This window comes from Canis aureus, chromosome 16 (genome assembly GCF_053574225.1).
Source record: "Canis aureus isolate CA01 chromosome 16, VMU_Caureus_v.1.0, whole genome shotgun sequence".
In the NCBI taxonomy this organism is placed as follows: domain Eukaryota; kingdom Metazoa; phylum Chordata; class Mammalia; order Carnivora; family Canidae; genus Canis; species Canis aureus.
The window spans coordinates 37,373,228-37,399,656 of NC_135626.1; the positions used below are offsets into that span (position 1 = coordinate 37,373,228).

Here is a 26,429-nt window from a genome sequence, read left to right on the forward strand (position 1 = left end):
AAATTCCTTAGAGATTCACACTATACCTAACCCCCTCCCAACTTGAAAGTATATAATGGGCCACTCCTCATGACCCCAGTGCATCTCATTCTGCCCACAGGTCCTGCCCCTGTGCTTTCATAAAGTCACCTTTCTGCACCAAAGACGTCTCAAGAATTCTTTCTTAGCCATCAGCTTCAAACTCTAATGTCTTTTCCCATATCAGTAAGTATCCAGGTAGAGAGGTTTCCCTGAGGGAGTGAGGAATGAGTTCAACCTCAGGATAAGTAGGAGTTTACTAAGCAAAAAGAGAAGGAAAAAAACCTTTCAAGAAAAGGGAATAGGTTATGTAATGGCCATATGTGTATGACCTTCACACAGGGCTAGCAGAACTGCCAGAGAGAGAGAGAACAAAGTGAAGGTTGGTGGGAGAAGAGGCCGGACAGAAGCAAGAGTTAGATCACACAGGACCCCAAGGCCTCCTTTAGGAGTATTATCTTCAGCCTAAGGCAAATGGGAAAACATGAAGAGTTATAATCACAGGTTACAGACAAATTTCCATGTTATTTTTATTTTTAATTTTATTTTTAAGTAATCTGTACCCTCAACGTGGGGCCCTGGGATCAAGAGTCACATGCTCTTCCCACTGAACCAGCCAGGCACCCTAACAAATCTCCATTTCCTCTCTGACTCCAGGACTTATACTCTCTTAGCTCCAATGCACCCTCAGATACAAAGTTATCAAATTCTGCTGGCTGATCGTCCCTCCTTATGTCTCACATCCCTCAACATCTCCCAGGGGACAACTGCAATAGTTTTCTAATTGACCTCCCTCCTTGCTGTCTTCAGCCCAGTTCTCTTTCTTCCAGTCCAGTATCCTCTACACAGCAAGCTTTATCTTATTTGATATTGCATGCCTGCATATCAGTGAAGCATGAAGCTGCATATCAGTGAAGTTCAGTGAAGCATCCACACTTATTCCTATTTTGTAGATGAGAAAACTGAGATATGAAGGTGCTGTGGAGCTGGCTCATATAGGACTGTGAAAGCCAACTGTTAAAACTTCAGGGGTTGGGGGATCCCTGGGTGGCGCAGCGGTTTAGCGCTGCCTTTGGCCCAGGGCGCGATCCTGGAGACCCAGGATCGAATCCCACGTCGGGCTCCCGGTGCATGGAGCCTGCTTCTTCCTCTGCCTGTGTCTCTGCCTCTCTCTTTCTCTCTGTGTGACTATCATAAATAAATAAAAAATTAAAAAAAAAAAAAAAAAACTTCAGGGGTTTTGCAAGCCAGTTGTGAAACACAGCCACTATTAAAAATCAAATTATGCACACTTACAATTAGACGATGTTTAAAACAAAGGTAGTAGATTTTCTTTTTTTTTTTTAAGATTTTATTTATTTATTCATGAGAGACACACACACAGAGGCGGACTCTATGCAGGGAGCCGGTTGTGGGACCCTGCCCCAATCCCAGGTCTCCAGGATCAGGCCCTTGGGCAAAGGCGGCGCTAAACCGCTGAGCCACCCAGGCTGCCCAAGGTAGTAAGTTTTTCAAAAACTCATCAATTTTTTTTGAAAGATTGTATTTACTCATTCATGAGAGACAGAGAGAGAGCACGCAAGAGTCAGCGACACAGGCAGAGGGAGAAGCAGGCTCCATGCAGGGAGCCCCACATGGGACTCAATCCCAGGTCTCCAGGCTAAACCGCTGAGCCACCCGGGCTGCGCAAAAACTCATCACTTTCTACTAAGTTTACTATTACTATTGACCCATGCTCCTGGGATTGTTATTTTATCTGCACGATGAAACTATTACATAAGGATAGGCTACTATGCTACTGTTCATCTCTGTGTTCAGTAACTCTGTGTTCTGAAGCCATGGTGGGAATATTTAAACCATGGATATCAGCAAATGCTCCAAATCAGGGCCTTGATTTATTGTTTTGTCAATTATCTAGATTTAAGAAAGTGATGGAGGAAAAGTTAGTAATTCAGATTTAAATTTAATGTGTTATGCCTGTAGCCATTACATGGTGAATAGCATAAAAATAAGGAAATATATATATTTTAATTTTTATTTATTTATGATAGTCACAGAGAGAGAGAGAGAGAGAGAGGCAGAGACACAGGCAGAGGGAGAAGCAGGCTCCATGCACCGGGAGCCCGACGTGGGATTTGATCCCGGGTCTCCAGGATCGCGCCCTGGGCCAAAGGCAGGCGCCAAACCGCTGCGCCACCCAGGGATCCCGGAAATGTATTTTTTAAAGATTTTATTCATTTATTTGAGAGCGTGAGAAAGCACATGGGGGGGAGGGGAGGGGAAGTGCAGAGGGAGAGGGAGAAGCAGACTCCCAGGACCCTGGCATCATGACTTGAAGGCAGATGCTTAACCGACTAAGCCATGAGGCGCCCCCCCTCCCAAAATTAAGAAAATATTCTTTCAGTATTTGAAAGCCATTTTCTGATTCAGCAAGCAAGTCACTTCCATAATTGGCAGTTAAGACCATCTTTATTTTTTTTTCACTTTCCTCTTAACACTGGCATTGTGGAAAATATCAACCAACATTCATGCTGAAGTTCCTTGGTCAATTGAAACCATAGGTTGGCTACCCATACAAGAGTTCAGCCAAAACCAATGAAAGGATTCCTGAGAACCAATTGGTTATATGGGATTTGCAACTGTATACTATTATTAACATTTGTAAATTGTGTGCCATACATCCTTTACCGATAAATTTTTATGATAAATTTTTATCATACACACACACACACACACACACACACTGCCCTCTTCTCCCCCAGGGAGCCGTCTGTTCAACATTTATCAGCACACCACTGGCTCTAGAAAACGCATTATTCATGTGTCATTCCGCAAATATTCCCTGGATGCCAGCGGGGATACAGCTAGTCAGTGAAGAAATGACTCGGCCACGGTCACACATCGCAAGGGGCACAGGGCGGGACCACATGCACAGGTGCTCCCGGGGCCAGCGGCTCTCGGCCAGGACCGAGCCAGGCTTTCCAGGGCCGCTCCCCCTCACCGGGCAGGGCGGCTTCGGCCTCAGCGCCCGGGAAGTGAAAAGCAAGGGTCGGGGCAGGGGACCAACGGCCAGGCGAGAAGCAGCCCACGGCCAATAGCGGCCCAGGCTGCACTCAGCGTCACGCTTCGCGGAGGCCGGCCCGAGCACACCCTGGGGGAGGGGGCGTGGTCACAGCCTCCCGGAAGTGACGCCATCCGGGGGCGGTCCTCGGCGGCGGCGGCGGCGGCGGCGGCGCGCGCGGCCTGGGCTAGCGCTGGGCTCCGCGCGCCCCCCGCCCCCCTCTATGAGGCAGAGGCCGCGGCGGCCGTTAGCGCTGTCGCTCCGGGGGCCGCGGCGGGCGGGGCTCCGGCGGGGCCCGGCCTAGTCCCCACCCCAGCCCGGCTCCCAGCCGCCCGCCCTCCCTTCCTCTCCCCGATGCAGGGGGCCGAGCTCCGGGACGGCGAGGCGGCGGCGGCGGCCGCTTCGTACCGCGTCCTGAGCCGCCTGCTCGGCTATGGAGAGGCGGCCCCCGAGCCAGGCCCGCCGCCGCCGCCCCCGGGCCATGGCCCCCCTCCGCCCCCCTTCCTCGCGCGGCCGGGCCCGCGGGGCTCCCGGCCGCCGCAGCTGATGGTGTTCCGCAACGTGGGTCGGCCGCCGGAGGAGGAGGACGCGGAGGCGGCCCCGGAGCCGGGACCCTCGGAACTGCTGTGTCCCCGGCACCGCTGTGCCCTGGACCCCAAGGCCCTGCCGCCGGGCTTGGCGCTCGAGCGGACCTGGGGCCCGGCGGCTGGACTGGAGGCGCAGTTGGCGGCGCTGGGGCTCGGGCAGCCGGCGGGGCCGGGGGTCAAGACGGTCGGCGCGGGTTGCTGCCCGTGCCCGTGCCCGTGCCCCCCGCAGCCGCCCCCTCCGCAGCCCCAGCCGCCTGCCGCCGCCCCGCAGGCCGGGGAGGACCCCACGGAAACGAGCGACGCGCTGCTGGTCCTGGAGGGCTTGGAGTCGGAGGCCGAAAGCCTGGAGACTAACAGCTGCTCCGAAGAGGAGCTCAGCAGCCCGGGCCGCGGAGGAGGAGGGGGCGGCCGGCTTCTGCTGCAGCCCCCGGGTCCTGAATTACCCCCGGTGCCCTTCCCGATGCAGGACTTGGTTCCCCCAGGGCGCTTGGGTAGAGGGGAGCAGCAGCAACCGCCCCCGCCCCCGCCTCCTCCCGGGCCCCTCCGGCCACTGGCGGGCCCTTCTCGGAAGGGCTCCCTCAAAATCCGCCTCAGTCGCCTCTTTCGCACTAAGAGCTGCAACGGCGGCTCCAGCAGTGGGGATGGGGCCGGCAAGAGGCCTTCTGGAGAGCTGGCTGCTTCAGCCGCGAGCCTGACGGACATGGGAGGCTCTGCGGCCCGGGAGCTGGACGCGGGCAGGTGAGACCGGCTGGCAGGGGCTGCGTGGCAAAACTTCCTCTTCTTGTTTCATTTCCCTTTTCTCCTGCTGCGAACACGGTCCTGATAATTCTTAGGATCCGCGCTTTTTTAGAGACTTAGGGCTAAAGGTGGTGACATCGCCCATTAGGTCAGAGCTGATGGTGGGAACAGCTCCCACCCTTCAGAGTTCACTCTGGTGACATTTCTCAGCTGGTTAGCATCTCTCCAATTGGGAGATGATTTGAAACCATCCTCCCACCCCGACCCCGGCCTGGCTTTTAAAGTTTTCCAAGATATATGTCTACCATTACACCTGGTAGGGAGATTGCTGGAAACGTTTGGTCTTTGGGGTAAAAAGTTGGTGTTGTAACCATTTTGCTTGTTATTCTTTCTGTGTACCAGCACCCCACCCCTTCCACCCTCATGCAGACAAATAACGTGACACACTGGTGCAGCTGTAGGCCAGCAATGGTTTGGGTATCTTGGTTCAACATTTTAATGTTTTCCTGGTTGGTTTCTTAGATAGACTTGGTATCTCAAGCCTGTGGCCTGTGAGAATACAAAACAGTTTGCTTTCAAACTCATGTGAGTGTTCTAAGTGTGAGATATAGGCATGGGTGTGTGAGTTCTAGGCCTATTGATGGAAATTCCAAACTTAGACATTGATTTTTTTTTTTTTTCCCTCTGCATTTTTCAAGGGTGGACAGCACTCTGGCATCCCATGTTAGGTCTGGATATTAGTTTAGAGAGCTGTCAACTTTTGTGTCAAGGAGTGAGACTTCCTTTGTGGTACCTGCCATTGTGGTTTGCACTGCTGAGTGGGTTCTGAACAAAGATTGGAATTGGTTTCAGTGCAGCTCATATGATGGATTCTTGAGACACACTGGCAGCCACAACCTAAGTCTGAAGAACGGGGTAGACCTATACATTTGAGAACTTTACTGTTTACCAGAATCACATGGGGAGCTTTGGGAAAAGATCAGTATGCCTGAGGGCCCAAGAGTTTGAATTTCTACAAAGCTTCCCCCATGACCCTGAAGTGTGACCTGGACTGGGAACCTCTCACCCATGGACTTCTCCTGTCAGTGGAGTTTGCATACTCCCAAGAGTGGGGTCAGTTTTGTCTTTGCTGCCCTTTCTGAATAGTTGTGCCAGAGGATCATCTTGGGGATCCCCCCCCCCCCCCCCGCCCGGCAGATGTTTGTTTCTGTCTTTGCTTCCCAGTGAACTTATGCTGGGAGCTCAGGTCTTTAAAAAAAAAAAAAAAAAAAATGTGTGGCTGCCGAAACAGCTTTTTTGTAGTAGGCTCTGCATTCGATGTTCCACTTACCAATATAGATGGAATTTTCATCAGATGGGGGGAGGGCAGGATTGAAGCTGTGGGTAATGACATAGGATAGACTGCTAATTTTCTTGTGGTTTGTCTTGCCTTTGTTCCATATTGACCAGGACTTGGTCTAAGATTCCAGAGACGCCAAATATGAGGTGTGGCGTGAAATTAGCTACTACGTCTAATAGATTAGGAAGAGGAAAAGGCATATAACATTATACGGTTTTTTGCCTTTGGAAGCAGAATTTAATGGTCATTGGCTGCTCTGTTACCAACCCTCACACTAAGCACAATACAGATTTCTGCTGCAGAGCAAATTGGGCTGTAGCTCTGCAAAGAAGCTTAGTTCAGGGCACTGGAGAATTACATTTTTTGGTCCAAGGGCTTTTTCTGATGAATTGAAGAAGAGCTAGGTATTTGTGTGTGAACGTTTGGTTGACTGCTATTAGGAGGCAGCATGTTGCACAGAGAACATCTAGATTCCGCTAACAACTCCAACATCAGCTGTGGAATGTAGGCCAATTTTGTCTTCATTCTTCGTCTTTTTTTTTTTTTTTCATCTGTAAAATGGGAGCGATTCTTGTCTTGTTCCTGTCCTTATAGGAATAGAGTGAAGATGAGAGAAATTGAGATGGAATATTTTGTGCTTTTGGAGGAGAAGTAATAAGATTGAACTGGTAATTTTTTTTAAATGCTTAGGATTTGGTGCTGCTAGATTTGCTTGTTAGCTTTTCCACAGCTTACTATGTGCCAGTCTTGTTGGCAGCCTCGCAGCTGTGAGAAACTCGGTAAGTCTGGCCAGGGTAGTTGTGATTTCTATGATCTGCACCTAAGTCCGCCCTGTCGGGAGGAAGGATGAGTTTGGAATTTTAGCTTGTTCTCTTGTTTTGATTGGTAGGGACCTAGAGGCTGTGAGAAATGTCAGTCTTTTGCCAGGAGGTATATGACCTCCCTCCTTGTTGTTGGTTGGAGTTAATTACAAGTCTCTGCAGTCTTTGCTGTATAATTTGGGGCTTTTCAATAAGTAACCTCTGGGTATGGTTCTCTTTGCCCTTCTCCACATCTACCTTTCCCACAGCTATCAGTAGAAAGTACTTCCTGTGGTCATTTTATGAGGCTTAATAGTTTCCATATTTTAACGTTAAGCAAACCTTTAATTCCTTTCAAATGCTTTAGAGTCTGCTAAGTGGACCTGCCTGGATATACTGAGTCTTAAGCCTTGTGTGAATTAGCTTAGAGAACCCTTTTCAAGTGAAGGAGGAAGTGGGCCCACCAACTAATCAGGTTTCTGTTCTGGAGAACTGGGCTAGGCCTTGTAGCACACATATGTTAGAATTCAAAGAGCTGGGCTTGATGCCTGTGGGCCTCGGTGTGATATAGAATTGCTATTTCAGGAAAACCAGTGAAGTTCCCTTGTCTGTTTCACATATGTTGAGCTGATTGTCTTCCTTTGTATTTAGTGAGAAATAGCATTTGATCTAACCTTTTAAAATCATCACATAATACACACATGGTTGGAAACGGGTACCTTGTTCATTTTTCAAAGTTTGTTTTTTCTGAGTTAACAGTTGAGATTATTATTGGCAGTCTTCTAATTGAGAGGTGGGGAAATGGAGAACAGTTCTGTAGTGGTTTCCTATCTATTTGTTTGGAAAAAAGATATATAATTCTGGAAAGAGAGGCAGGCTGTCTTGGCATTAGTTTGGGGCCCTTCTGTCATGGACAGACCTGGCAGACATGAGAAAGCCTTTTCTGTTTCCTTGGGTCTCCAGGTCTGAGGGGGTCTTTTTGAGGAATAGCATGACATGCTGAGAGCAAGATGATTTTACGGTGTGTGATGAGGAAGTTCTGACTTTGTGTTTGGGTTTCGGGTCCATACTCCATTGATCTTTTCAACTCTTGCCCCACAAAATGGTTCTGGTTAGCATTTATCATTTGGAATGAGCAACCTAACTTCAGAAATCTCTGTCCATTTGAGCCTGTGTCTTTCTCTCCTTAACATTTTCCCTGCTAAAATCATTCCAACGCTTTAGACATTGGGTTGTGGCTCTTGGCTCTTCCCCGGAAGTTCCCTCCATAGGTTCTTTAAGTTGGTTTATGATGGAGTTTTGGATCTGACCTTGCTGCACAGATGTCTGTGTATTGGAACTACAAATGAACACATGGTTTTTGTGCCTGTAGCACATGAACAGACACTAGCTTATGACGTGTTGGAAATGGCACGGGCTGGCTGACTTGGCACTGCATGCTCTAGCAGACACAGAGGTAAATTGTGGCCATCAAACTTGACATTTGGACATCCGAATTTGAGATTTACTGTAGAAAAGGACGGGTTTAAGTTTTAGGACATCAGTAGAGGGGGTTTATGAACAAGAGAAGGAGGACAATATTATTTCATGGTTTATATTTTAGATTTCAAGAAATTTGAAAAGTGGCCAGTGGTTTTATCAATGTGTTGTTGGCCCGTCTAGTGTAATGCTTTTAACTCATTTTATCCCATGGATCTGTTGCTGTACAATCCGCAATTTGCAGACTGGAAGTGGACAGAGGCATTCTCTTTGTTATCTGTAGCACAAGTGATGCATAGCTGACTCAAAGGACTGCTAGCCCCAAAGAAGACCTTTACCTCAGGTCTTCTGCTGCCTGTGTTCTTCTCTGCCACCTGAGATATAGCCCACCTGATCTTACCCCACCCAACCTCTCAAGTCTTTCTGCTGCTAAGATGCAAGTGGCTCACTGGCAAAGTAAAAATGATTTACCTTTGCACCCTAATGCTTGTCCGGGTCATCTGGGGAGGAATAAAACAACATGGGAATGTAGTATAGAAGGGTTAGTTAAAAATGTCACTGGAGCTGAATCATTCGTGTTACTTTCCCAAAATGGCACATCTAGCTTAGATGGGCTTTTATCGTATTAAATTCTTCATGTATACAAAAGGAGATACATAAAGTGTATGTGCAACAATAATAATGAATTGCATACTTGGGTACCCACCACTAAGCTTAGCAAATAGAATGTTATCAGTGGCTTTGAAGACCCCTGTGTGTTGCTTCCTGATTACATCTCTTCCCTCCCCCCATATAACCACCATCCTCAGTTTTATGTTAATTGTTCCCTTGCTTTGCTTTTTATAGTTGTCTAGATTGGTCTTTTTATGAATGACTGCCATTAGAATGCTCTCAGGATCCTTGAGACAGAAACTGCTTTGGATTTTTAGTTAGAGTCTACCTGAAGAGAGAAGGAAACACTTATTATTGTTATTAGCCTATCCGTCTCCTAGACCTTCTACCTCTTCAAGCCTTCAGCCCTGAGGCCCCCTTACTTGCCATCCCAGAGCTCGCAAATGGCTCTGCCTGTATTCAGAGTCTGATGTATTTCTTTTTCTAGATCCTAGAAACTGATATTCTTCTGCAGAATGCCGGGGGTGGGGGAGAGGATGAGCCGCAGTGAGAAGGCCCCCGCAAGATGTGTGCATTTGGGTACTGCCGTTCTTCAGTGCTTGGCACTGAAGAGGCTCGTCCCCAGCATGGGCAGATGGCAGAGTAATGCAGCTTCCTTTGAAAAGAGGCAAACGGCCAAATGGCTGAGGTGTGAACCCTTTGAGAGGCCAGTGCTTTAGGTTTCTACTTGCTGGGCTTCATGTGGTACCCACAAGTTATCAAATAAAAATCAATTTGGAAGCTCTTCAGTCTTAAAGCTCATGTCCAGTGGAATTAACTTTCCATTCCAGCCCTCTGGAGTTTTGGAACGGAGCTGCACACTGTCACGGGCAACTTTTATAAACAGAGGCCTGTGTGTGGTTGTGTCTTATTTTGATGCAGCCGTGTCTCCTATGTGTGCCTTGGGTGGGGCAGGCACAGTAGGCACCATCATTAGATGAGAAGTCTCAGCGCAGAAGTTGCACAGGGAGTGTGAGATTGGAATCCACCGTCTTGGCTTTTTCTGAGTAAGGTCTTCACAAGATGGTTTTGAAAAGCTTAGGCATCTGTGTTAAAACAAATGCGTAAAGATTTTCCAAAGTCAAATAATTCAAATAGGGTTTCATCTTGGATTTTCTATGCTGCTTCTTTGTTGGTGCATTTGAAGTTTTATTTAGTCCTTTGGGTGAGAGTAATTGTGGAAGGTGAGCCAGGTATAAGGCCAAGAGTCAGGCATTCAAGTTGTGGGTTTTTGTTTTTTGTTTCAAGTCTGGTTTGTTGAGGTATAATTTATGACCACCTAAAAGTCACCTTTCTTTTGGTGTCCAGTTCTATTAATTTTGGCAAGTATATACAGTCACAGAAGCTCTGCCATACAGTCCAGATAGAGCGTATTTTTATCACTTCTGTGAGTTCTTTCCCTTGTAGTCAATTCAATCATCCTGAGGTGAGGTTTTTGAGCTTAGCACATTTCTGGCCAGAAAGTCTTCGTTGGAGTCTTTTGGATTTCTTTCATTTCTCACTGAAAAGCCGGTTGAAATCAGTACAAAGTGAAGTTACCTTTCGTATATCTTTTCACAGGAGATCTGGGTTTTCCAGCTGGCTGCCTGGAGCCACATCAAGAAGTCATGGGGAGAGCTATATGACTGGCAGCTCAGAGAGGGGGAAGAGGCCATTTTCTTTGGGTACCAGGCAGAGCCCCTAACCTGAGGGGGTCCCCTTGTTAGCTGATGGCTTTCCCCATGGCTTGGGGGTATTTGTGTAGAAATCAGGGATCTTAGTGGTTGAACATTGCCTGTGCTTCTTGTAGAGCCATTCTCAAGTCCAAATCTATTCCCTGGTTCACTTTGGGACCTTCTGCACCTTGGGGCAAGGCCACAGGGAAAACCTTTGCTGTGAGATGGCATCTGTTAGGTCAAGAGCCATTTTCTTGGCTCTCATGAAAATCAACCTTGCATCTGACTTTTTTCCTCTAGAAATGGACTTGCTAATTACTACTCAAGGTGTTTTGCTCTTCTAATATTGCTGGGTGTGGAGAGATCCAAAGGGATTTCTCATTGCTTTGTAGGCTGAACTTTGTAGCCAAATCCATTTAAGAAATTGTCTGAATTGGGACCCCTGGGTGGCTCAGCGGTTGAGTGTCTGCCTTTGGCTCCTGGGGTCCTGGGATTGAGTCCCACATTGGGCTTCCTGCGTGGAGCCTGCTTCTCCCTCTGCCTGTGTCTCTGCCTCTCTCTCTTTCTGTGTCTCTCGTGAATTAATAAGTATCTTAAAAAAATTTATTTTTATTTTTTTTATTTTTTAAATTTTTATTTATTTATGATAAATAAATTTATGATAGGCACACAGTGAGAGAGAGAGAGGCAGAGACACAGGCCGAGGGAGAAGCAGGCTCCATGCACCGGGAGCCTGACGTGGGATTCGATCCCGGATCTCCAGGATCGCGCCCTGGGCCAAAGGCAGGCGCTAAACCGCTGCGCCACCCAGGGATCCCTTAAAAAAAATTTTTTTTTAATTGCCTGAATTATTTCATTCTCCTCCTTTAATTTTAGGCTTTATTACAAAGGTGTTGCTGACAGTGACTATGGTTTACTAGGTTTTTCAGGGCATCTGGAATTGGGTGTCATGGTGATTTAAATGTGTATGTGTTTATTCCCCCACCCTTCATTATATTCTCTGTGTGCTTTCTCATCCTCCCAGGAAACCCAGGTTGACAAGAACTCAAAGTGCCTTTTCTCCGGTCTCCTTCAGCCCCCTGTTCACAGGTAAGGGTGATCGCTCTCTTTTTTCTTCTGACATCCGAGAGCAGGCGTGTTCTGAGACCTGTCAGGAGACACTTGCAGGGGCACTGCAGGGGGAGCTGCAGGCGGGCCTACAGTTACTGCCTTCATTCCATGCCCGCTGGGTTTGGGCTGAAGCTATTTTTATGATGTGGAATGTGTTCTTGACTTTGGATGCTTTATAGTTTGAGATAGAGACTGCTTGCTGGTAATTAGGTGGCCCTGGCAGTTATGCAGTGCTTAGTTCAAGGTCATCACATATAAATTAAAAGTAGGAATTACAAACTTATAGGCTCACAGTACATAAACCACTCTCTAGAAGTCCTACAATTCCTGTCCCTGCTTCCAGGGGAGTTCATAGATTATCTAATAAACATGATCCACAATTATCTGGTCTATTTTTAAAGACTTTGGGCAAAGGGGATTACATGAACTCTTGTCTTACCCATTTTAGGAGCCAGGAGCTCTTGCAGCTGTTAAAATTATTCATTGTGTCTAATTTAAATCTTTCCTCCTGCAGCAGAGAACACAGTTGCTTAAGTAGGAAAGTGTTTGACTATCCTTTGAACAATTGCCTTCCCTTTAATAGGGAACTTGCTCAGATAAGGAGCCTTTTTGTTATGTCAGTTGTATATGAAGCTTCTGCTTGGGTAGGTGGTGGAAGATCTTTAGCACACTGCCTCCAGTGTCAGGAACTGAGGATTCCTCCTTGTTTGTGGCCCAGCCCCAAAATCCTAACTTCAAACTCTTTTGGAGCTTGTATTCCTCAAAAAGATGACTGGAAGAATTATGACTTAGGAATGGACATTTCCAGAAGATGTTCAGGCTAGTGAGACCCCTATTACTACATGGACTGCTGTGAGTTGTCAGAACAAGTGAGTTGGTGTCTGTAGTAGGCACAGATGGAAAAGGAGGCCTCTCTTACCCAAAGCCCAGAATTAAAGAATCCTGTCCTGTAGCAGCATGTTTTTCTCATTCATAATTGTTTCCTCTTTAAAGTAAGGTATACTCACCCACATTTGTACTTTCAGGTTTGGTGTTCCTGTTTCAGACAAACTTAGCTCTCTTGAATTACATCCCCCTCCCCCTTTTTAAAAATTTACATGCTATACCTGTTGTCTAGATCTCTGACCCTTCAGGAAACACATTCTTGTGGACTCACTGCATTATTCTGGGCTGCTGGGTTTTCAGCTACTAAGCTTTATGATGAGTCTGACGGAGTCCGGCTTCCCAGAGCTTTTCTTTCTCTGTACCACCCCCACCCCTTGCCCAGTAAGCTCTACACCCTAAGTGGGGCTCGAATTCATGATCCTGAGATCAAGAGTCACATGCTCTACCGACCAGACCAACCAGGCACGCAGGCAGAGCTTTTCTGCTTATCTTAATTAGTGCCAAGACCTTTGTAAACAATAACAGCAACAACTGTGTTTTAGATTCTGAAAGCTCAGCTCTTGGCCTTTTAAGAGATATTGGTTACCTCATTTTCTTAATTGGGAAATAATAAAATTCTAGCTGAGGGGCTAATGCAGCCTCCCAAATGAGAAAAAATTGTTGGAAATAACACCCCAGGGACCAAATTAGAGAAATCTTGAGTTCTCCTCAGTGGATCAGACCTACCAAAACTTGTCTGTCAGTCTTTGTTAATAAAATACCCTTTATCCTCTGGTGACTGAAGTAGAAAGAGGGTAGGTGGGCTTGGGTGGCAAGAAGGAGGGTATATAGCAGATAACAGAACTGCATGATATGCAGGAAGTAGGAGAAACTCCCATGGAGCTTACCTGATTTGGCTGACTAAAAGAGGTTCCTTATTAGGAGTGTAAATATACTTTGTGGCCTTTGTAGCCTCAGCCATTAGGAACTAGATACCCAAAATGGTTGGTTCTCTTATGAGTGAATATTCTGGAAAATCTAGATGTAGAAAGCCATTTAGGAAGAAATTGGGGCTCACCTTGGGACCTTTATCTGCATTCAACTTAGGTACAGTTCTTAGATTCTTCTGGCACCTGCTTTCCATGTCCATTTGGACTTGTAACAAGTGACTTGCCTTGTTCCCTAAGGCAGAAATTTGTACACACATCTGTAAACAGGTGTTTGGGGTGATTCTGGCTCTGGGAAGCATTAGATTTTGAGATTTTTGAGAGCTGGGGCCCCTAGCCTTGCTTGCTTGCTCCTTGCTTTCCTTTGCTTTTGGCCTCAGCTTTGGGCAAGGTGCTTCCATAACGTGCTTGCTCCATGAATCCCTCAGGTGAAACTGTGTCGCTTGTGGATGTGGACATCTCTCAGCGGGGCCTGACCTCTCCACACCCTCCAACTCCCCCTCCTCCTCCAAGAAGAAGCCTCAGCCTCCTAGGTATAGTCTCCATCGCTGTATGCCTTCTTGCCCTAGTGGGAGGGGGTGAGCTGTAGGGACCTCTTGTTCTTTTCCAGGAGCCAACAAGCTCTTGGGTTTCTAATAATGACCCAATTATCCCCCGTCCATTTCTCAGCACCCTTGTCATCTCCTTAAGCAGTTAAATGGGTCTCTTAACCTGCATGCTGTAACATTTACTGTCCATATGTTGATTAGATCTGTACTTACCTTGCCCTGAATCTACTGCTAGTAGACTGCTTTAGGAATATCCTTATTTTTCTGCTTTCAACAAAGGAAACCAGGTTAAGATGATTGTTGCCCTTTGTGCAAAAAGACAGGGTGAAGGTCAGGCCATCTTGCTCCAGAGGGCAGCCTGATGATCCTTCTCCCTCCTCTGCTTCACCTCACTCATCTGTGCTCGTATTTCTGAACCTCTTGCTTCTGTTCTCTCTTCTAGATGATATCAGTGGGACGCTGCCTACATCTGTCCTTGTGGCTCCGATGGGGTCTTCCCTGCAGTCTTTTCCCCTACCTCCGCCTCCTCCACCCCATGCCCCAGGTTAGCTTAGTTTAGAGGCAAGCCTTGTAAAAGTTGGGAGTACAAAGTGATATACTCTTGAAGGATGGGAGAAGTCTATTTATGGAAATCATAGGACTTATGAGAAAGCTTAAATCTTATCCCCTTGGCTGGGCCAGAACTCCTTGGAATTGAGGCCAAGAACTGTTTTTTCTAACCCATTGTTCCCTGTGGAGGTGAATCTGATTTTTGGTAGGGATAAAAGACTATTGAATTTTTCACCTCTTTGCTGCTGATACTGCTTTGCAATCTCTGAGTAGATACCAGTTAGGAGACCTCTTTAATTTCAGGTTGGCAAGGTTTAAAGTTCTCAAAATTCTCTGGTGTTTCTAAGTTTTTAGTATTTACTGCAGCCTTGTAAATAAGTACCAAGCATTTAGTAGCCCACACCTGCTTTGCCAGCCTCCAGTACCCAAGGAGTAAAATGAATGAAATCGGCATTCTTTTCTACTTGCCTGGCAAAATCGTTCCTCTCCCTGGGCAAGTAAACGAGTCACTATTTCCAAGGCTGCTTTACCGGCGCTTCACCTCGAGGTGGGAGAAGCTGGAATCGCTCTAGGCTGGTGAAGCCCCTGAAGTAGTCACCTTAGTCAGGTTAGTGAGCAGCTCCCCTCCCCCTCTCTTGGGGTCGAATGCCCCCACCCATCCTTCACAGCTTACACGAGCCCACACAGCTTTTTGTTCCAGCCCATCCAGCTCTTTCCCACTGCTTTGGCTTCCACCCTTTCCAGCTTAGCTTCTAATGCCTTACCCCTCTTCAGTTAGCATCTCTGTTTTGGGAGGAGGGTCTGCTTATATGGTTGGGAGCCAGGAGGGTGAACAAGTGACCGCCACTGTCTTGCCCCGCAGATGCGTTTCCCCGGATTGCTCCCATCCGAGCAGCTGAATCCCTGCACAGCCAGCCCCCCCAGCATCTCCAGTGTCCGCTCTACCGGCCCGACTCAAGCAGCTTTGCAGCCAGCCTTCGAGAGTTGGAGAAGGTAGGCGGTGCCCAGAGACTGGCGGATGGTCTCCTCTCCCACTCTCCTTCTTCTGTCCTGGGCTCTCCTTTTCTTATTTTTAGAGGAAGAATAGTTATCTTGCCTCTGTATTTACAGTGCCAAAGCAATATGCTGCTATGATCAATTCCATAAGGGACATTGTAAAATTGAATCTTGGGGAAAAACGTTTGAAAGTGGTGAAGAACAGTTGTGGAGAGCTGTTCACCTAGTTGAGGCTGACTTTGACAGATTAACTGACCCAGTTCCCTCTTCTTTTTTTGGTAAGGCCTTCTTAATGGGATTGTAGGCTTATTATTTTGTTACTTTAGAAGGCTAAAAGAATGAGCCGGCTATTCATTGCTAATGGTTAAGATGCCCTTAGCAACTCTTACTTAGTAAAATATTTTGAAAGTGGTGGGAAGGGAGTGGTTCTTCTGTGGTAAAATAGATTGTGCTGAAAACGTGCATGTTTCCCCAGTGCTGTGAAGTACCTGACCACTTCTTATTTTTGATAGTGTGGTTGGTACTGGGGACCAATGAACTGGGAAGATGCAGAGATGAAGCTGAAAGGGAAGCCAGATGGCTCTTTCCTGGTACGAGATAGCTCTGATCCTCGTTACATCCTGAGCCTCAGTTTCCGGTCACAGGGTATCACCCACCACACGAGAATGGAGCACTACAGAGGTAAGACATGCTGCCGTTTGAGGAACACTTTCTTCCCCTGGTGCTACTCTCTATTCTTGCTAGCTGGCCTTCTCATGGGAAGGTTTTAGAGAGGTGGACTACAGAGAGGGAGGAAAGCTCATACTCCATTGAATGTTGTTATGGGTACTAGTTTCAGTCACTAGAAGGGATGTTGGCTGGGATAGGGAGGAAGGTGAGGGTTCTATGGAAAAGTATTCTCAGCATTTTGTCTTAGAAGGAGGAGAGCCTGAACAAGATGAACAGAACAAAGTTGGTAGAACTCTCCTAATAGAAGGAAAAAATAAGCTAGGACCATTCCACAAACTCTCCCAAGCTCTGTTCGTAATTAGGCTCAACATCTAGAGAGACTTTCTATTAAATCCTATACACAAAGAAGAGAATTTAGTGTTGATCCTTGGACTGTCCTGTGGTGAATTTCTTTGTCTGAGAGTCCATCACATCAGGTTTTCTTGCCAGGCAGTACGGTGATCATTTCTTTAGGTCACCTGTGTGGTCTTTTAGAAAATAGTGAGCAGAACTCAGAGACTCTTTGGGATCATCATGCCCTAGACTACCTGTCTTCCTCCCTGGGGGTACCTCCTCCTTTGTGGTCAGCAGGTGCTGAGTGCTGTGGTCACGTCTAGAGGCTGATTCTTTCAACCCTGCCGTCTGGACTGACTTTGCATTGTGGCATTCTGTCTCTGACCTGGGACAGAAAATCATGATGATCATTGGTGGCAGGGCTGGGTAATCCATCCTTTGTCAAATTTGCCTGTGTTAAAAATTTTTAAAGTGGAGAGAACTTGTGATGCCTGGTGGCTCAGCTGTTGGGCGTCTGCCTTTGGCCCAGGGTGGGTCCTAGAGACCTGGGATCGAGTCCCACATCGGGCTTCTCTCATGGAGCCTGCTTCTCCCTCTGCCTGTGTCTGCCTTTCTCTCTCTGGTCTCTCATGAATAAATAAATAAAATCTTTAAAAAAAAAAAAAAAGAAAAAAAAGTGGAGAGAACTTTGGGGAGTTTCAGGGACTCACCCCACCTGTGATCAGTCTTACACAAGCTGTGTTAGACATGGCATCACAAGTGAGGACCTCCTGCATGGTCTCTTCAGCCACCACCAGGCCTTTTCTGCTCTTAGCTATGTCATGTGGTATTTACTTGGTTCGCTTCTCCTGTGAGGCAGGAAGTAGTGCATTAGGCCAGTGCAGCTTTGTCAGTGGTTTCCTCTGTCCCCACCCCTGCCTTAAAGGTACATGAAGAGAAAGGTCCTTCAGTCCACTGGCCTGAGAATTAGCTTGCTGTGGTGTAGCCTGCTGCCTGCTTTCCTCCTATTCCCAAAGGCCAAAATCAAGCCAGCAGAAAAACACCATGCAAATTAAAGCATTTCAGAATGGAGTATTTCTTAAGGCTATGAAAATGATGACTGACTAGGGCATGAGAATGAGGAATGAACGCCTGACCTCTAGGTCCCTGATAGGTGAGAGGCCGGTAATGAGAGAACCTTCAAATGGTGCTCTCGTTACTTATTGTTCAAAGGGGCTTTCTTCCTTGAATAAACGGGATTTTTAATAGAAGCTTTGTGGGTCTCCCAGTTGCCAGTTTGCAATGGAGCATTTGTCTTCATCTTTTTTAAGTGATACTGTGAGAGTAACTAGAGAGACTCAAATCTGTAGTTCTCTTGGATTCTGTCCCTTTTGTAGGCAATTCCTTTGCATTTAATGCTTAAGTTTTTGGAGGTTTTGGTTTGGTTTTAGTCATGGGAGTTCAGATTCCCTTTTGCTTTTAGGACTCTAAAACTTGGGGTGGGATCTTTGCAACATTCCATGGCGGGGAGAGTTGATTTTAAAAGTTAAAGAATGGGGCAGCCCGGGTGGATCAGCGGTTTATCGCCACCTTTGGCCCAGGGTGTGATCCTGGGGACCTAGGACTGAGTCCCGCATTGGGCTCCCTGTGTGGAGCCTGCTTCTCCCTCTGCCTGTTGTCTCTGCCTCTCTCTCTCTCTCTCTCTTTCTCTCTCTTTCTCACTCTGTGTGTGTGTGTTTGTATTTCATGAATGAATAAATAAATCTTTAAAAAAATAAAAATAAAAGTTTAAAGAAGAAAAGACTTAGAATTTAATGTTTTGTGCCTAACACATGAATGAATGAGATTTGCAAAACTGATCTTCCTTTCTTGTCTCGACTATTCTGTAAATGCTTGAACACAGATCTTCTGAAAAGGGCATCATTTAAACTTGGTTTTCCTATGGCAGTCTTTTCTTATGACATATGATTTAAAGATCAGTGTTCACACTAATGTCTTACTAAACACAATGTCTTTCTTTCCATTAATTGTGGAACAAACAGGAACAGATGGCTTCAGGGACCTTTGTCTGACAACTTGCCTACAAACTATCATCGCAGACTTGAGAATCATTAAGATGTTCAGGTTAGCTTCCCAGATATTTTAAAAGTAAGTTTTTACATCTTTACTTCTCTTTAATTTTCCATGGCAGGAACTTTCAGCCTGTGGTGTCATCCCAAGTTTGAGGACCGCTGTCAATCAGTGGTGGAGTTCATTAAGAGAGCCATCATGCATTCCAAGAATGGGAAGTTTCTCTATTTCTTGAGATCCAGGGTTCCAGGTAAGGCTATGGTTACATTAATTAACTTACTTGGGTATGATGCAGTCTAGTATCAAAATATGTCCCCCTGCCCCCTAGAAAAAGCCACATTTACTTGAAGTTTTTTTCCTGGCTCCCATTGCAACCACTCTTCCTAGAGTCCAGTGGTTAGTCCCCCTGCTCTTAAAACATTAATCCTTCAACATACCGAGAAGGAATCTTTGCTTTTCTGAACACACAAATGAGAAAACAAATGCTACCTCTGATGTCCAGCCATCATGTGAATATTTAACATTCAGAGGTGTGTCCCTATCCCTAATCCAAGCATCTCACAATTCCATGTGAAGCAGAGAGGGGACAACTTGCGTAGGCCGTTTCTATGGAATGGGGAAGGTAAAAGAGTATTCACTAGAAAGGCCATGATGAGAGTCTAGGAGACTGAATTCAATGGGAGTCAGCTGTGGATTTTGTCCATTTGTACTAAACTTGCTATTAAAGAGTAGATAGTTCTTGTTGTATCTCATATCTCTACCAGTGTTAAGTATAAAGGCATTTCTTCATTTGGGAAGATTGGGAAGTTCCCATCTTTGCTGGTATGGTTATATAATCTTTCTGCCCACTAAGTAGAGAGGTATCTATATAATCTCTACCGAAGGGAGAAAAGGGATGGTTTGGAAGAGTCTGTCTCCTTATTTTATAGGGTTGGGGAAAGGCAAAATGGCAAGCATATTAATTGAGGAATTTTTAAGATTCAAACATAACTTAAAATGAGAACTTCATGCATTCCCAGTGAATCAAATTAAGATTCTTAAGTAAACTATGTGCCAAGAAATTGCTCTAAAAAGAAGTTCCAGGGGAGCCCCAGGCAGAACATCAGTAACAGGATTGAGCCAGGTTACAGGAATGTGTTTTATAATCTTGGTGATTTAAATAAGGCATGACAGGGTGTGAACTGTATTAATTCTCACTTCATTTTGTATTTGCCTCAGTGCTGTCAACACAGTTGGGTCTCGTGCAGTTGACTTGGTTAACGGGAAAAGTTAGAATCCTTTCTTACAGGAATTGACTCTTTAGTAATTTTTAAAGCTTGTGACTTTGAGAGATTATTTATTTGACAAACATTAATTCTGTAACTCAGTATCAAAAATAAGCCACACCTCTACCCTCAGAGATCTCATAGCCTCAGAGAGAGAATAGGTAGGAAGGTAAAGGCAAGGGCACATGTAGAACTCAATACAAGGCATGGTGGTCAGTGATTGACAAGGGCAAAGGAAGCAGCTCTGTTTATGGGTGAACCAGGGAAATCTTCTCAGAGGGGTCTGGAGCATATATCTATTTGTAGGGTATTTGAGAGACTTTGAGGAGTCTTGGACTCCTCCGGTATAGCTCATTTCCTTGTACAAATGTGCCATGTCTGCAGAAACTTTAACTAAGATTCTTAACTTTGGTAAGGGCTAGAACTTGTAACAGTTGCTACTATTTATTAACTGTGTATCCTGTGCCAGTTACTTTGTCAGATTCTTTATTTAAACATCTCTCATCTCTGAGGCACCTGGGTGGCTCAGTCAGTTAAGCATCTGCCTTTGGCTAGGGTCATGATACCAGGGTCCTGGGTTCTAGCCCTGCCTCCGAGCCTGTTTCTCCCTCCCTTCTGCTGTTCCCCCTGCTTGTGCTCTCTGGCTCTTTCTCTCTATATCAAATAAATAAATAAAATCTTTAAAAATAAACAAAGGAATAAATATAATTTTTTATAACAACCCAAAGCTATTTAATAGATTGGTCTAGTTATAGATAAGACCATTTTCATTTGCCAGTGAAGAAAGTGAGGCTGAGGCTCAAATGTGAAGTTACTTACTCTAAAAGTCACTTTGCGGGGGCGCCTGGTGACTCCGTCATTCAGCGTCTGTCTTGGGCTCTGGTCATGATCCCAGGGTCCTGGGATGGAGCCCCCACAGTAGGGAGTCTGCTTCTCCCACTCCCTCTCCCTTGGCCCTTGCTCTCTCTCTCTCTCTCTCCCCCTCTCTTGCATGTACTCTCTCTCTCTCTCATAAATAAAATCTAAAAAAAAAAAAAAAAAAGTCACTTAGCTGATCAGTGCTCAAGTCAAAGTTCAAACCCAGGCTCAACAGTCTCCAAATTCTCTGCTTTATTTACTAACCACTCTATTAATGGGGAAAAGTAACAGCAAGCAGATTGAAATCTGAGTTTGCTGTGATTTGTAGAGACTACATAAGGAAGTCAGAAGTGTGTTTATTAGTGGAGGATGTCTTTCTAGGACCCGTAAGGAAAGCTACAGATAGGATATCCATTTATGGGCAGCCCCGGTGGCTCAGCGGTTTGGCGCCACCTTCAGCCCAGGGCGTGATCCTGGAGACCCAGGATCAAGTCCCACATTGGGTTCTCTGCATGGAGCCTGCTTCTCCCTCTACCTGTGTCTCTGCCTCTCTCTCTGTGTCTCTCATGAATAAATAAATAAAATCTTTTTAAAAAAGGATATCTATTTATACTTAAAATTATAATCAAACAGAGAAGGCAAAGCAGAGTTAATATTTACTCCTAGACCATAAGTGACCTCTCTTTGAAGGATTGGGACAAAAGACAAAGCCAATATTCTCCTTTACCATTGTTTGTTGTCCTTTGCTTGTCATAAAAGTCTAGGTATTTCTGTGAGGTTGATTCTAGCAGGGACTTGTTGTGAAGAAGAGGTAGTCATTAGCATTTGGGTCGAACTTTCTTTTCTTTTCTTTTTAAAGATTTTTTTAAAAATTTACTTATCAGAGACAGAGAAGGGAGTGGGGGCAGAGGAAGAAGCACACTCCATTCAGGGAGCCTGACATGGGACTCGATTTCAGGTCTCCAGGATTACACCCTGGGCTGAAGGCGGTGCTAAACTGCTAAACCACCCGGGCTGCCCTAGGTCAAACTTTCTTAACCTGCACCAGGGATTTTTAACTCAGAATCTGAAAGGAGCCTGTTTATTGAGACTTTGGGATGATGATAACCGAATGCCTGCAAGGAGCCAGGTATTATTTCATTTCCCTTACAAAATCCTTTAAAGAGACACGTAGTCTCCCTCTCTCCCTCCTTTCTCTCTCTCTTTCTTTCTTTCTTTCTTTCTTTCTTTCTTTCTTTCTTTCTTTCTTTCTTTCTTTCTTTCTTTCTTTCCTTCCTTCCTTCCTTCCTTCCTTCCTTCCTTCCTTCCTTCCTTCTTTCATTCATTCATTCGGATTAAGAAACTGAGGTACAGTGAGGAGCTGGGGTGGCTTAATCAGTTAAATGTCCTACTTTTGATCTCAACTCAGGTCTTGATCTCAGAGTTATGAGTTCAAGCCCCACATTGGGCTTAGTGTGGAGCCTATCTAAACACACACACACCACAGAGGTACAGTGAGTTACAGAGCCAGGATTCAAAGGTTTTTTTTTCTGGCTCAATACTAGAGCTGGCTGCACTAACAGGCCATGCAGACTGGTGTTAAAGGGACGCCAGGGATCATAGGAATCATAAAGCTAGGACTAATGGAAAGTTCTGAATGGTGGCAAGTAAGGAACAGAAGGAAGGAAATTAATTAGAATAAATGGAATAATTGGCATTAGGGGAGGTACCCTTAGTGAAAATAAAAATGATGGCGCCTGATCTTGGTTTCCCCCTTCTCTCTCCCTAGTAGTGGAGCATGGTCACTGAAGTCACTGTTTGCATCTCAGTCTGGTGCATTCCACAGTTACAAACCAAATGCCTAACACCACCATTTAGCAGTCTCAAAAAGGGAGTATGATTGGATTAGTATGGAACCCCTGATGCTGTTAGAACCAAAACTCAAAGGGAGCATATCCTTCTTAGCTGAGAGGATCTTCATCATCTGTGAAGTGCATGAGGGAAAAAAAACAATTTTTTTCAAGATTTTTAAGTAATCTCTACACCCAACATGGTCCTTGAACTCACAGCCTTGAGATCAAGGGTTGTGTGCTCTACCAACTGTGCCAGCCAGCAATCCAAATACCTTTTATTTTTTAATCACACTTTGAATTGCACAACTCTTAAGGAAATTTATCTCTCTTTTGTAACCATCCTTAATCTTATAATTATTTGTTCAGTGACAGGTCTTCACTGTTTCCCAGGGTTTCTTAATTCAGCACTATTGACATTTTGGTCTGGATAACTCTGGTCTTCAGGGAAGTTTGGTTTGGCAGAAAGACTTGTGTGTAGGGGGTGTTCAAACTTGGAAGAAATTTGTCACCCCTAATCTGGTCCTTTTGGTGGGGACAAACAGTGAAGTGGCCAGAAGCTAGATTGGTGCCCAAAACCCTTGATATAAAGAACCAAAGGAAGGTTTCTGATGGTCACTATTTCACCTCACCCTCTCTCTTTCTGCTGTCCTGGAGTGTTATCTCAGATTTATTTCCATTTCTAACCTCTTCCATTAACATGTTCTGGTTGTGTGAGCTCCAATTGTTTGCTGTGTAAGGGGGCAAACAGTAAATGGTCAGGTTGACACCAGGGAATATCAGAGAATTAACAGGTTTCAAATTGCTATTTGTCAACCTAAGGCTAAAAGTAACACAATTAAATAGGCAAGCATATATGGTCATTAAAATTCAAGTAGGCAAACAATCGGATAATTTTATGCTGCTTATTATCCTGATATCTTTAAGCACAAGTCCGATAGTACTGTGTCTTTGGGAATAAATAGATTCATAAATTTTATCTCTGAAACATCATTTTGGATTTAGCATTATTACAACCCACCCCCAAAAGCTTTCTGTTTGCCATAGTTTAATTTACTAAAGAATATTTTTTAAACATATAAGAGAGGGTATAAATTCAAAGAGGCCTTTGAACCCAATACCATTTTAAAACCACTTGAGTTTAAATATATTCAAGGGAGAAACCCAAGTGTGATTTTTTTTTTTTTTTAAACTGTATGTGAGAGGAAAGGACCAACCATACAGGTGGAGGAGGGCTAAGTGCTTCAAGGTGTAAGGCCAAGGACTGAAGGAATAGGAGTGAGGAGTGGACTGAGACCAGTCATGCATCAAAGTGCTGGGACTATTGTGGACAGCAGAAGGGCAAGTGCTCTGGGGAGACACCTAGAAAAACCCTCTGAGGTTCTGTGGACCCAGCTCTTCATGAGACAAAGGAGGTGTTCATGGCAGGTCAATTTTGTTGGTTCTGTGTGGCAAGCAAGTTCTCTGAGCCCAGTAAGCCTCAGCTTCTTCCATATGTGAAATGGGGATAATAGAGATACCTGTCTAAAAGTATAGTTTGAAGACTAAGTGAGTTAAATGTTTTTAAGTCATGCTTAACTTGCTTAGTAACAGTATCATAGTATTTTAACTTTTTTCTTTTTTAGAAAGTCCACTACCAATGACCATGCAAAGGCTTTGGGAGATGATCTGCAAGCTTTAAGTTTTTCTTCTCACACCTTCAAACCAAATTTTAAAAACGCTTGAAATTGGGCAGCCCAGGTGGCGCAGCGGTTTAGCGCCGCCCGCAGCCCAGGGCGTGATCCTGGAGACCCTGGATCGAGTCCCATGTCGGGCTCCCTGCATGGAGCCTGCTTCTCCCTCTGCCTGTGTCTCTGCCTCTCTCTCTCTCTCTGTGTCTCTATGAATAAATAAATAAAATCTTAAAAAAAAATAAAAATAAAAAAAAAAAACGCTTGAAATTAAACTGTAAAAACATATATGTTATTTTCCAATGAGACGTGTCTGCAGAATTTCGAGAGGACAGTGACTGAGAAAAGAATTCTTTCAAAGATCTTGCAACTCATTCTTTCTGAGAGCAGTTTGCTTATTTACCTTCTGCAGGCCCTTTGTTTCTTGAAACCAGGATATTCTTTGTTCCCTTGAGTTGGTTTAAGTGTTCCTGCCATTGTGGATGTCTCTGTTCTCGTGGCATTGACCCTTGGGGCTTGGAATTTCCCAAGCCTTCTGATACTGATGAAACCAGGGTGTGTCCCATTGGGCCTGGTTGGCATTAGGCAGCAAGCACTTTGGCACTGAGTGCTACTCTTCCAGCTTGCCCAAGCTACTGTAGTCGCTTTCCTATTAAAAGCATCATCTTTTTTTTTTTTTTTTTTCTGTTCCTGGACCCAGCCTAGAATTTCAGGAGCAAGAATGATGGGAGGAGGTGGGGGGTGGGAGCACAGTGTGGGGAAATAAGAGGTGGTTAAACCCACTTGTCCTGGCTTGAAGTAAATGGCAGGAGTGCAGGATTGTAGACTTGATCCTAACCATTGCTTTCTACTTAACAGCTTCTTAGTTGGAATTGGCCGGGGACCCTTCAGGGGCCGTTCTCTCCTTCAGGATGCTGCTAGATGTGCCCTATAAGTATCTCCCATTCCTAGCAGGGATGCTTTGATTCTCACTTTTCATGGAGAGCCTAATGCTCTCTAGCATGGGCTATTCTGAAGAGCTAGATTCTCAGCTGTTAAGAGTCATGCTAGGGAGGCCCTTGGCAGAGAATGGAGTCTCTTGAGTGAAATATTAGTGGTAATGCTTCTGCAAATGGAAATCACCAGTTCTTTGTGGAAGGGAGCTTTTGCACAGAACAAACATGCGAACTATAAAGAAACCCTATTTCCCTTCCCTGGATTTATTTCATAAGTTGTAGTTAGCTGCATTATTCCTTCTGAATATGTCCTTGGTTTTCATTCTTGAAGGACTACCACCAACTCCAGTCCAGCTGCTCTATCCAGTGTCTAGATTCAGCAATGTCAAATCCCTCCAGCACCTTTGCAGATTCCGAATCCGACAGCTCGTCCGGATAGATCACATCCCGGATCTCCCACTGCCTAAGTACAATGGGGTCTTTCGGGTTGGGGCAGGAATGGAGGCTTAGTTAGAAATGTGAGTGAGACCTGCCAGCTGATTGCACAGGCAGAGCCTGGCGCTATTCACGACACCCTCCTTTCTCTTCTCATGTGTCTTAGCACCTAACTCTAGAAGTATCACATGGCAGCTAGAAGGGAGGAAGGTGTGTGTGTGTGTGTGTGAGCGTGAGCCTCCCTTCTGCAGTCTTTACAAAGACTGGAATGGAGGTGGTAAGAGGGAGGAAAATGGAACTATAGCAAGTAAGAACGTGGGAAGTTTCTTAGGTGGGCAGAGTTTTTTTGTGTAGTTAGTCATATAGGGGTTGGGGAAAAAGGAAGGGTTGAACAAAGGTGGTCTTTTGTTTATGGTCTTTGTAAATAACACTTAATCCTTCTTGTATTTTTCACAGACCTCTGATCTCTTATATCCGAAAGTTCTACTACTATGATCCTCAGGAAGAGGTATACCTGTCTCTAAAGGAAGCGCAGCTCATTTCCAAACAGAAGCAAGAGGTTGAACCCTCCACGTAGCGAGGGGCCCCCTGCTGATCGCCGCCAAGGGTATGAGCTCTCTGCCTCACTGTCCAGTCAGGTCTTTTCTGGGAGAGTTCCTGTCATGTGGTGGGCCTTGCCCCCCTTCTCACACCCTATGTGTATATTTCCAATCCAGGCATCTGCCCAGAGAGTCACCGGATCTGTTAATGGGGTCCTCATCGGGGTATATCATGGGAGAAAAGCAGATAGACATGAGGGGCTTAAAAAGTATTTGCCAATAGATGTGCAAGCTAATTATTGAATATAAACAAGAAGGGAGGACACATAAATGTAGCTAAGTGTGCAGCCTTCTCTCATACTTTGGCCAATCTCCCTGCTGTTGCACAAATGACATTAAAACAGGAAACCAAAAGGGAGGGAAATGTCATGAAAGAGAACGCAAACATGTCTTTAATTGCAACAGGCATGCACTTCAGTGAGAACTCCCATGTCCCATGGCTTGG

General features: G+C 45.4%; 1 protein-coding gene across 2 annotated transcripts in view; it reads left to right on the forward strand.

Annotated features, from left to right (window-relative positions):
* The first annotated feature begins 3,331 nt into the window (after positions 1 to 3,331).
* Positions 3,332 to 26,429, forward strand: part of SOCS7 (suppressor of cytokine signaling 7) — a 32,089-nt gene continuing 8,991 nt past the window's right edge. Inside the window, exons 1-9 of one of the 2 annotated variants that reach the window (XM_077852986.1) lie at positions 3,332 to 4,404; positions 11,353 to 11,417; positions 13,678 to 13,782; positions 14,240 to 14,341; positions 15,209 to 15,339; positions 15,855 to 16,023; positions 18,515 to 18,643; positions 25,282 to 25,417; positions 25,842 to 25,992. In XM_077852986.1, coding sequence (XP_077709112.1) covers positions 3,434 to 4,404; positions 11,353 to 11,417; positions 13,678 to 13,782; positions 14,240 to 14,341; positions 15,209 to 15,339; positions 15,855 to 16,023; positions 18,515 to 18,643; positions 25,282 to 25,417; positions 25,842 to 25,962 — 1,929 coding nt within the window. In that variant the 5' untranslated portion in view covers positions 3,332 to 3,433 and the 3' untranslated portion in view covers positions 25,963 to 25,992. The remainder of the gene's footprint in view (positions 4,405 to 11,352; positions 11,418 to 13,677; positions 13,783 to 14,239; positions 14,342 to 15,208; positions 15,340 to 15,854; positions 16,024 to 18,514; positions 18,644 to 25,281; positions 25,418 to 25,841; positions 25,993 to 26,429) is intronic. The other variant, XM_077852987.1, reaches the window with a different exon arrangement.